General features: G+C 40.0%; 1 protein-coding gene across 2 annotated transcripts; it reads left to right on the top strand.

Annotated features, from left to right (window-relative positions):
• The first annotated feature begins 519 nt into the window (after positions 1-519).
• Positions 520-11,616, top strand: LOC144044345 (ATP-dependent zinc metalloprotease YME1L1-like). Of its 2 annotated transcripts, none has more exons than XM_077558693.1 (18): positions 520-669; positions 1,314-1,445; positions 1,532-1,712; positions 2,041-2,133; positions 2,245-2,354; positions 5,013-5,154; positions 5,546-5,629; positions 5,780-5,932; positions 6,025-6,177; positions 6,285-6,417; positions 9,051-9,113; positions 9,205-9,317; positions 9,411-9,566; positions 9,685-9,836; positions 9,927-10,053; positions 10,146-10,219; positions 10,317-10,403; positions 10,493-11,616. In XM_077558693.1, the coding sequence occupies exons 1-18, from the start codon at positions 541-543 to the stop codon at positions 10,634-10,636; spliced, it is 2,226 nt and encodes a 741-aa protein (XP_077414819.1). In that variant the 5' UTR covers positions 520-540; the 3' UTR covers positions 10,637-11,616. The 2 variants fall into 2 exon arrangements, with proteins under 2 accessions (XP_077414819.1, XP_077414818.1); XM_077558692.1 differs by having other exon boundaries at positions 5,759-5,932.
• Positions 11,617-11,633: the final 17 nt, after the last annotated feature.

Genomic DNA, 11,633 nt, shown 5'->3' with positions numbered 1-11,633 from the left:
TGTCTCCTTTTTTTTTTTTGCTGTTATACAGCATCCAGAATATCTCCACTGCAAGAACAGGTGGGTTTGAATCTGCACTCAAGCCTGAGGCTTTTGAGTATGGAGTTTGAATGTACTGCCTGTGTTTGCATGCACTCTCTCTGGTGTCCTTCCACAGTCTAAAAGCATGTTGGGTTGATTTTAGACTTGGGCTATAGGTGTATGTGAGTGACTGGTTGTCAGTTTCATTCAGTATTGAACATTGATATTTCAACCCATTGATGCGCAATGTATTTTTTTGTGTACACTCCCAAGTTATTGACTGTTCTGTTTAACTGTAGTGTACTTTGCTTTTTTGTTTGTTGTGTAAAATACATGGATTATAATCTACAAGTGACAGTACACGTCACGTGTGTAGTCATACATAAAAGCACTAAAAGATCATATTGGATGAACTCAACTGAGAGGATAGGGGTGGTGGAAACAAAGGTATGTTACAAAAGGGGTGGGCGGGCCTATCCGGGTTACAAAACTAGCAATTGACGTCACATCCGGATCTTTATGCTAGCTGTCGCGCTTGCAAAAGTTAAAGTGGTAGGCACAAATACGTGTAAAAAGAAATCATTTGTATGCGTTTACGGTCGCCGTTGGCTCAAAATGCTTTCTTTGTCAACGGCTGTTCAACCCCAGGTAAGAAGACATTAGTGGTTTGTGAAACTAATAATAGCAGCGTGTTCTTTTTGTAACCCTTAGAAGTTGTCCCTGTTAGCTAGCTAACCTTAACCATAGCTTCCAGTATTTGTACTACGGATCTGCTTTTAGTATTGTTTTAAATTAAAACACATTATTTACATTATAAGAATATGGCGCTGAGATGTACTGGGTTACGTGCCGTTCGTGATCATTGTGCGGTCTCGTGAGAAGAGCCCGATGAGGTGCTATGAAGGCAAAACTGCGCACGCACATTTGACAATGCAAAGCAGTGTGAGCATAAATCAATAGCATTGGTTAAAGCACTTTATCCCACTGAGGGGCGAACATTTGAGATGCTAGCAAATGTTGATTCCACGTCAGGGTTCGTTCAAGGTCGCAAGCGTTCACCTGTACTTTTCTCATGATAATTTTGAAAATGTTCAGAATTTCGTTGATACAGTTGAACAAAGTTGTTCTACTTCTACTTCTGTTATATTGAACCTTTACCTGAAGATATTAAATGTTCAAATAACTTTGAAAGCAGTATCTAAATGAACAACCACTTTTGTGGAGAACTAAGCAATTGTTCTCTTTTCATTAATGGTCAAACATTAAATGCTATTGTTTTCTTAAAATGGCAGGTGACCATTCCCCTCAGCCAACTCCTCAATGTCGTCCACTCTCTGAAAAGTTCAGTCGTAAGCAGCAGCACAATCTGCAAATCAAGAGTACCCAATGAGCATGCCTCTCAGTCAGAACTACATTACCCAGAGGTAATCACTCGCTTTTACCTGACACTGGTACTACATGCAATACTGGTAAGCATGACATTTATAATGAAAGTTTTGTGTATTGTCAGCCCCAGTGGAACCTACGGGACCTTGGCCTGTCAGACCTGGGAACACAACAGCTGAATGAGTTGGCGATTAGGCTGTTACCACGTTTGAATTTACAGGAGACCCCAGCCCCTATAGCGGGTACACGGGCAATCTGGCGAACGTCCCACCTTTCCACACACTCTTTTTTTCTAAACAAGCATGGTGAGTTTTGGTAGCGTTTACTGACTAGACCTACAACTGTTCACTTTGTTCCTCTTTATAAGAGAATTATGTACTGTAATTATATTTTTGTTTCTCAAATACAGTATGCTGAATTATACTTTATTGTACTGTAATGGTTAAAGAAGAGGCAAAAATACTTATGAATTAAAATACAGTATGGCAGATTATCTGTTTTGCAAGAACTCATTCAATACTGGGTCTTTTCTACTAAATGCACATAGACATTTTAATCTAAGACCATTTAAGGTCACAGAAACACAGTGTTCAAGTAAAATGGATGTTGCTAATTAGCACTTGTCCTTGCTAGGGTTTTCTCATCTTCTAATGTCAGCCCCAGTTTATTCGAGGCAGAGGCCCTCTCCTCTTCAATCAATCTGCACAGAGCTGCAACACTCTTCAGGTGACACACATTTACTCATATGCTTATTAAGATGTTGCACAAAAAAGGCACGTTAAGCTATAAGTGACATTTTTGTTTGTTTGTTTTTGTTATTGTGTTTTTCCTCAAAAGTGTGGATCCAACAAAGAGGCTTTAAAACATTAAGGAGCAAAACCAAAAGAGTGCAGTCAGGCCTTGAACGCCCAGTGGAATCTGAAGGTTTCCCTCCATCTTTCATGAAGGTAAAATGCTTCTTAGATCTGTCTTTTTATGAATGATAGGCTTACATTTTCAGCACTAAAATTATCTTACTGATAGCACAATTGACAATGATGTCATTATTTATTTTTTATATTTAGTTTTTGGTACATTAGAACTATGTCTTACATTTTACAGCAAGAGCTTAAAATTCAAGTTTTATTTATTCTCCAACACAACAGTCTTTTCCCTTAGAGCAGTAATTCTTAACCTGTGTTAGATAGATAGGGTTTTGATGAGTCAGTCTCAGGGGTTCGGCGGAAGTCAAAACACACACCCGACACATATGATTCATGATCGTATGCCCTGCTTGGCCATCATTGGCTACAGGTGATCATGCTACATTAGCGGGGCTTCCATCCACCTGTTTTTATTAAAATTTTCAAGAAATGCTTAGATAAAACTGAATAGAAACGCTAGAAATTCAAAAAAGGGCCCAAAGTTCCCCCAAAAAGTTTTTACGCTTGGAGGGGGTGGATTTAGAAGCGTATCAAAAAAAGGAAAATGAGAATTTTGGCAATGGAAACAAGTTTTGCGAATAAACAATAAAAAAGACCGGATACATGTCGCACGTTTTGACCGGATATTACGTCTCACGTATGTTTGTAGTCACAAAGCAATGGAGGACGATAAAGTTAGATATGTTTGGGGGGGGTGAAACAGAAATCTTTTTGGAATTAATTAAAGAAGCAAATATTAATGCTATATTAGATGGAAAACAGCAAAGAAACACTACAGTTTATCAAGAATTACAAAAGAAAAACTCATACGACGTCATCGCACGGCGCAGTCGCTTCCCGTTTTTCTTCTTCTTTTAAATTACTGGTGAATCCCATCTCTATGGTGTATACCAGAGGTGGGCAATCTCGGTCCTCGAGGGCCGGAGTCCTGCAGGTTTTGTAGGTTTCTCACTTCCAACACAAGCTGATTCCAATCAACAGGATCGTTATCAGGCTTATGCAGAGCTTGCTGATGAGCTGATCATATATCAGCTGTGTTGGAGAAGGGCAACACGCAAAACCTGCAGGACTGCGGCCCTCGATGCCCACCTCTGGTGTATACCATAGGTGTCAAACTCCGGTCCTCGGGGGCCACAGTCCTGCAGGTTTTGGAGGTTTCCCTCTTCCAACACAAGCTGATTCCAATCAACAGGATCGTTATCAGGCTTATGCAGAGCTTGCTGATGAGCTAATCATATATCAGCTTTGTTGGAGAACGAAAATATGCAAAACCTGCAGGACTGCGGCCCTCCATGACCGGAGTTTGACACCTATGGTGTATACAATCCCCTCTCAATATTCGCAAAAGAAGAACAGATGGAAACGGGCATAAGTCGCATGTCCGTTTTGCGCATTTTCAGGAAATTTGCTTGAAACAATTGGATGGAAACCTGACTATAGCTTGGCCTATTTGTACTGCAGGGAATTTGGTGTAGTCGATTTGTGACTGTTGTGATGGTACGACATGAGATTTCTTCATTATTGTAATTCCCTCATACAAACTGTCGAGCAGCAAAAGTAGTCTGACTAATACAGTATGTGCGATATGAATTAATATGTATGGTGTTCCATAGGGTTAAATTCTGGGGCCTCTGCTGCTTTCATTGCATCTGCTGCCCCTGGGTTCCATCTTAAACTCATAGAATACCAGCCATTTTCATTGGAGCAACCTGCTTCAATACCAGATAGATTTTGACTGATCTTGCAAGGCCCACAGAATATTGTGCTCTATTGCTATATAAACATGGAACATACCAAAAGAAAGATTAGACAAAGGGAATATCAAAACTCTTGAATGAGTCTGGTGAATGACGAGAGCACAGTGGTGGGGGAGGGTGACTCCTGATCGCATGTTGTTTCTTTAGGAACGCTACGAGGCATACCTTGCTTTCTTTATACGTGTTTCACATTGCTCGGCAGAGAGCCAGCCGCCATTCTACGTCACTACGCACTGACTGCGCTGCGACGTAAATAACAATGGCGGCGTACGTTCAAATACATTTTGTACAAAATGTATTAAACTGTAAATTATTTTTGAAAAATAAATTTCATAGTTATGTTAGTAACAACCAAATAAATAATATAGTGCAAACTTGTCATTAAAGTCGAGGTTCCTTTTAAGAAAAGATTGGTGGTTGTTTAAAAGTGCTCTAAAGAGTAGTCATGGGAGTCGGTGTTCATTTGCATGATTTGCAATATCAAGATGAGCAGTTCTTGTCCAGCACAACTAGCTATCGAGCAAAACTAAAGGAACAGTACACTTCCATAAGCTGCATGGAGATGGGGAATATAAGAACACAATGCTTTCTGAATTGGTGAAGGTGAAGAGAGACAGATTCTGTTAATTTTGTTCACCAGTAAACTCTGTACCTCTGTCTTGATTTTGAAAAGAAAAAAATATATATATATTTTTCAATAAAGGGTTCGGTGAATGCGCATAGGGAACTGGTTAGGAACCACTGAATTACAGCATTTTCTGAACGTTGTCATGTCAAGCCCGCTTCTACTTAAATGCCTGCTATTGGCTATATTATCTCCTTATTTTTAGTTGCAGTCCTGCATGTGAAGTCACCTTGCACCGTATGTAACAGCCAGTAAATGTGAATTAGTATTATTTAGTTGTAAATGTCTTAATTCTAATAGGGCTTCCTAACCCGAGACAAGGGGATCGATGTGGAAAGTCTTGACAGTCTAACAAAGAGTGGGAACATACCTGATGGACAGCAGGATGCTTTTAAGAGGGGCTTCGCTGAGGGTTTTCTGAAAGCCCAAGTGCTGACAAAAGGTAAATTAACATTGATGAATTACATTAACTTCTTTTGTGGACAGAATAATCACTTGCATGAATAATGACACAGGCTCCCTCACTTGTCCAGTTTCTGCTAAGAAATACGTAATTACTTATACATACTTAACACAGTAATTTTGTTACAGTTCCAATGAAGCCTCTTTAACACTGCCCCTTCAAGTTTCTGCCATTTTTGGTGGTGTTGGTCTGTATGAACAGAACTGACACATATGACGCAATGAGATTTGCTTCTCCCGCCCCTGTTGTGTTGAATGGGATTGTATTTGTCTATTTGTATTAGTCACACAAGACACAGGAAAATAATTGTCCTGAACCAGTGTTGCAGAAACATTTGAAAGTTTATGTATTTATGCTTCCAACTATTTAGACTCTGTGAGAAAGAATCGGATCCTCTTGTTGGTGATGCTTTTTATTGGACTTTACAGCATCTCAAAGATCCCCTTCATATCAGGTGAAGAGTCCTTCTCACTTTTAGACTTTCACTATAAAAAAAGAAATGTTGCAGTGTAACAATTTTGCAAAAATAAGTGAACTGAAAGAGTGTCATGCAGTGTGATTTCGAACTTACCATTTTTCACAGTGCGCTTCCGAACCACAACAGGCCTGGACTCCTCAGTGGATCCTGTCCAAATGAAAAATGTGACATTTGAGCATGTCAAAGGTGTTGAGGAAGCAAAAAATGAGCTGCAGGAAGTAGTAGAGTTTCTGAAGAACCCCCATAAGTTCACATGCCTGGGGGGAAAACTGCCAAAAGGTCAGACAAAATCAGCTGTCCAACATCAAATCGTTGAATCAGGTGCTTAGGGATCTTTTCTATTTTCTTAATTTTTCTATGTAACTCTTTAGGCGTCCTTCTGGTTGGCCCACCAGGGACCGGAAAGACTTTACTGGCAAGAGCGGTGGCAGGAGAAGCCGATGTTCCATTCTACTATGCGTCTGGGTCAGAGTTTGATGAGATGTTTGTTGGAGTTGGAGCCAGCCGCATCAGGAATCTTTTCAGTATGTCCTCTATCAGTATTTGTCAAATAACTTCTACTTTTAATTGGTTGGAAAGACATGTCGTCATTCACACTAACTGGCTGACTGTTCTTGTTGGTCTTGTTCAGGAGAGGCTAAAGCTAACGCTCCTTGCGTCATCTTTATTGATGAACTGGACAGTGTGGGTGGAAAAAGGATTGAGTCGCCTATGCATCCTTATTCCCGACAGACAATCAATCAACTGCTTGCTGAGATGGATGGGTAATTGCTCATGTATTCATAATTAATCATGTATTCATTTCAATATGTTAATTTGAATAGTCAACTATGAAGTTACTTCATCATGTTGATCTTACATCCTTCTTCTCAGTAACTTGCATTACTGGCTACAGTTGCCTCGTTAACTCATTCACTCCCCTTTTCTGAAGCAACCCTATTCGCCCCTGGCTGTTTTACTGGATTTTGACTGATTTTCAAGGCCCACATAATATTGTGTTTTATTGCTATAAAAACATGGAGACTACCAAAAGAAAGATTAGAGTCAATTATTTTATCAGGAAAAAATAGTATACAGTGGTACTTCGGCGTTTGAACATAATTCGTTCCTGCGGAATGTTCAAAGTCAGAATTGTTCAACCTCCAAAACATTTTTCCCCATAGGAAATAATGTAAATGCAATTAATCCGTTCCCAAGCTCCAAAAACAGAAAATTCCCATTTTAATTTCTATTTATGTTTTTTTACATTTACAGTACAGTATTCAAACAATAAAAAATACCTTACCTGTTGTGGTGTGATGGCATCAGTGGATGAGATAGTGCTGAGTTTGTGTATTTTACATTGGGCATATTGTTAACTACTAAGCGGTCCTTGCGTGCGTTGTTTAACGCCAGGCACGTTGTTGAAAAGCTAAGGGGGGTCCTCATGCCAGTAATTGCAGAAGTAGTTACAACGGCGCGATAATCTCCTTCCTAATTCCACTGTGGTTCGTAGCACTGTATGTTTTTCTTTGCTGTACTAGTTGCTGTTCTTTGCGGCACTGTTGTCTCTCTTTGGGCCCATGGCGAAGAAAATTGTCATGAAAAAAATCAAAATGCCCTCGCGAGTATGGAGCACCCCCGGGAGTATTCACAATCTGACTGGAAATGACCAGTGCATTGTCTCAACTACCGCAACGTGAGCATTCGGCATTGCTCGGCTTTACTCGGCTACCCGTTTTCAAGGTACGTTTGGCTTAGCTTGCTTGCTTGGGTGTTCAAACTCCGAGGCATTTTTTAACTCAGATTTTTTGGTTGAAGTCAGAATTGTACGAGTTCCGAGACGTTCAAACTCCGAGGTTCCACTGTATATCTATCTCTTTCGGTTTTGCAGCAATTAGCATTAGAATATAGCTAAGCTTAATCAATATTCATATTTCTGGTGAAAACACTGACAAACAGAGCTTGTTGCAACATGGCCCTGGTAGGGATGGGTACCAAAGGCGGTACTTTTTGTGGTATTGACCGATTTGGGTCAGTACTTACGAGCACCGATTCACGTAAAATCAAACGGTGGCATGTTTCAGTTCTGAAGCACGTCTTTCAAAGTTGTGACTATGTGGGAGTGGAAGAGTTGACGATTTTCCAAGGCGCACTTGAACGCAACATTGTACATGCACCAGCATACGGACGTCACCCACTCATGCAGGACCACCAAGCCAAAGAAATAAAGTTTTTAAAGTATAACAGCCTCCGCGCCGGGTGCAGGCTGGCAATGTTCTCGGTTCCCCGCAAACAGTGCATGCATGAGAGGGAGGTGTCGGGGCATCCTCACTATATGAGGAGCCCGCGCACGTCTTCCCCTACCCACTCGAATCATGCTGGAAGGCACACGGGTTCATCATCGTTAAGGTTTATAGAAGACATTGTAATTAGGATATACTACTGGTGACCAAGACTTGTGGCTAAAATGTAGCAAACAAGCATTACAGACCACGTCGGGTACATTCAAATGATTCATTTGAACTCAATTATTCTTTGTTCATGTCATGTCCTCTTCCAACTGTCTTTTTTTATTTTTATGTTTGAGTCCAAGGTGGGTTCAAACTTTGAGCTTATAGCGCGGCAGGCTTTACGTTCTTGAAAAACAACTGCACAAGAAACAAAGATAACATCAATTATTATTAATATACATATTTACTGTTGTTCACAGAACTTTGATTCACACTTTGTTTTTTGTAATAAAAACTTGTTTATTAATTATACTTCAGTAATTGAAAAATATTAAACACGATTTGAATGAAATGTTATTTTATTTTTTATTTGAAAAGGCAATTGTTAAATCGATTTTTAAGACGATTTTGCTAATAAATAAACAATGATGATTTTTTTCTACCACCCAAATAAATTAATAAATAAAATTTTACATTAAAAAAATAAAAGGGAGAGAGAGAGTGTGAACAAAAGTACAGAAAATTGGTACCTTGACTACCAGTATTGATTCCCAGGTACAGAGTATTGGAACAGTACTGGTTCAAATGTGAAAGATACCCATCCCTAGGCCCTGGCTGATCTATTATACTCTGCTGCCACCTGCTGGCCAATTTAATAACTACCACTGCTTTAAGCCACCTCTTCATGTCAGAATCTGCATCAAAGCCTTCTGTTGCTCTTGCATTAAAACAACAACATAAAAGCGTGTAACCCCGTTTTGGGGAGGAAAGGACAAATATTAAAAAACGTTTGTACACGTTTAGGGGTTTGAATGAGTTAAGATAGAGCTGTCTCATATGCTATGCTGTCGAATGCAATCAAGATTTTTTTGTGTGGGAATAAATGCAGAGCATTAAAATTGCATGCATTATTCACCAGAATGACCTAATTGTATATTGTAATTGAATATTAAATTATGTCGTAGGTTTAAACCAAATGAAGGAGTCATCATTATAGGAGCCACCAACTTCCCAGAGGCTTTAGATAAGTATGTTTACATTCTGTACATGCACAAAAAAAATTTCAATTGCCCTGGTCAAGCAGAAAGGAACCATTTGTAACCTGCTGATTTTCTTCAGCGCCCTCATCCGCCCGGGACGATTTGACATGCAGGTGACCGTCCCTAAACCAGATGTGAAAGGACGAACAGAGATTCTCAATTGGTACCTCAAAAAGATTAAAGTGGATAGAGGTGTGGCATAAACATCGGCAAATATTTGTATTACTGCATGCAGGTGCTATCATGGGATGTTTGTGTAAAATAACCAATTTGGTTGTGTTGCAGCCATTGAGGCCAAGATTATTGCACGGGGCACCGTGGGATTCTCTGGCGCAGACTTGGAAAATCTGGTAAACCAGGCTGCCCTGAAGGCAGCAGTCGATGGTAAAGACATGGTCACCATGAAGGAGCTGGAGTTTGCCAAGGACAAAATCCTCATGGGTGAGTCCAAATATTGGGGTCTATGACTTACCTCCTTACAAGACAATGTGTGTCACATTTCTCGCCATTCAAACTATTGGTTAATTGTCTTCATTTCTTTAACTTTTTATCCTTCAAGGCCCCGAGAGGAGGAGTGCTGAAATCGACACGAAGAACAAGACCATCACAGCATACCATGAATCCGGCCATGCTATTGTGGCTTATTACACCAAAGACGCCATGCCCATTAACAAAGCCACTATCATGCCAAGGGGCCCCACTCTGGGGCATGTAAGTAAACCAGATGGTCATATGCTTCAACACATATGCTCTGTTAGGGGAGGGGAAATGAGAGTAAATGCCACACCACCATCTTTGTAGGTGTCACTGCTACCAGAGAATGATCGCTGGAGTGAGACACGCTCGCAATTGCTGGCTCAGATGGATGTCAGCATGGGAGGGCGAGTCGCAGAGGAGATCAAATTTGGTCATGAGTACATCACAACAGGTTAGAATATGAAACTAATTAATGCAAGAATCACACAGATGTTGAGGTTGTGATATAAAAAGTTGTCTTATTTGATTTATTTTCTTCTCTAGGAGCATCAAGTGACTTTGACAGTGCAACTCAGATTGCCAAGATGATGGTGACAAGATTTGGAATGTGTGAAAAGGTGATGTGAAAAAGATGGCCAAGAAGTTAAGATTGTTTTATTTCTATTTGATATATATTCATGTATTTTTAATGTCTCCTCCTCATCTATATCACAGTTGGGTGTGATGACATACACCAACATGAAAGAACAAAGTCCAGAGACTCAAGCAGCAGTGGAAAATGAAGTCAGAGTTTTACTGAGGGTCTGTATTACTGGTTTAAGACGACTGATTAAAACATGAGCAAATGTCCTGCTACCTTGTCTAAATGGCCATTGCCTTCCTTTGAGCAGGATTCTTACGAGCGAGCCAAAGCCCTCTTGAAGTCTCATGCCAAAGAGCACAAGAACCTTGCTGATGCGCTGCTCTTGTACGAGACGCTGAATGCCAAAGAGATCCAGCTGGTCTTGGAGGGAAAGACCCTGGAGACCAGATGAAGGCAGCCAGGGTAACGCAACAAAGTGGGGTTGATTTGGGATTTTCTAAGGACTCGGGGCTTGTGGGAAAGAGCTGTGAATCAGTGTGTTAGAAAATCTTAGTGCTTAAATGCTCATTTACTTACAGGCCTAATTGTGGTGAAGTTTAAAATTGTGCATTAATGTAGTGAAATATATCTGCTGGATGTCTCCTCCTAGATTACACCAAGTCATCACGCTGGCACAATAAATTAAATACATGTAGATATTGCTCAGGACATCAGTTGGTACATGAATGTAAATCTTCACCACAATCATAAAAAAAGCAACTGTTGGTTGTGATTATCTTGTAAATTATTGGTCGAGAATTATTTAAGTTCAGCTGCATGTGCATTCGATGTGATCATTTGGAGCCAATCCACTCATACTGTATGTCTGTTATCTACTTGTATTTGTGTGCTTTTTTTTCATCCATTCATGACTGATTAGCTAAACTTGTGTGTACCACTCAACTACGGTTTCAATGTTATTGGTCAATAAGGTGGCCTTTTGGGGAATGTAGTGTATTTAAGGTTTGTCTTTTACTGCAAACATACACTTACATATGTGTCCAGATATGGCATCAAATGCTGAGTGGTAAACAGCAACACCTGTTTGTCAGGCAGTCAGTATTTACTGCTACTTGGCAAAATGTTCCTGTTTGTTTTTTTATGTGTGCATTGGCTACCAAACTCATGTAACCATAACTCCTATTCTACATTGAAACCAGTCCTATTACCACAATTTTTTGCTGCCCACTTTTAGCTTTTTACCAACCTGGTTAAAATATAAATTTTAGTTGTATTTTTATTCTCCCCCCCTTCTGAGTTTATGGTAAATTTGGCCTATTACCCATTTATAGTTGTATATACCCTGTAATAGTGGGATCTAATGGGAGTATTGTAAATAGATGTATGAAATAAACCATCTGTGTGGTGAGCGCATTAAACATCCATGTGCAAGCTGCTTTTCATTGACA

The sequence above is a fragment of the Vanacampus margaritifer genome, chromosome 2, assembly GCF_051991255.1.
Source record: "Vanacampus margaritifer isolate UIUO_Vmar chromosome 2, RoL_Vmar_1.0, whole genome shotgun sequence".
Taxonomy (NCBI): domain Eukaryota; kingdom Metazoa; phylum Chordata; class Actinopteri; order Syngnathiformes; family Syngnathidae; genus Vanacampus; species Vanacampus margaritifer.
The sequence above is the reverse complement of the archived record's forward strand: the minus strand, read 5'-3'. Positions and strand labels throughout refer to the sequence as shown.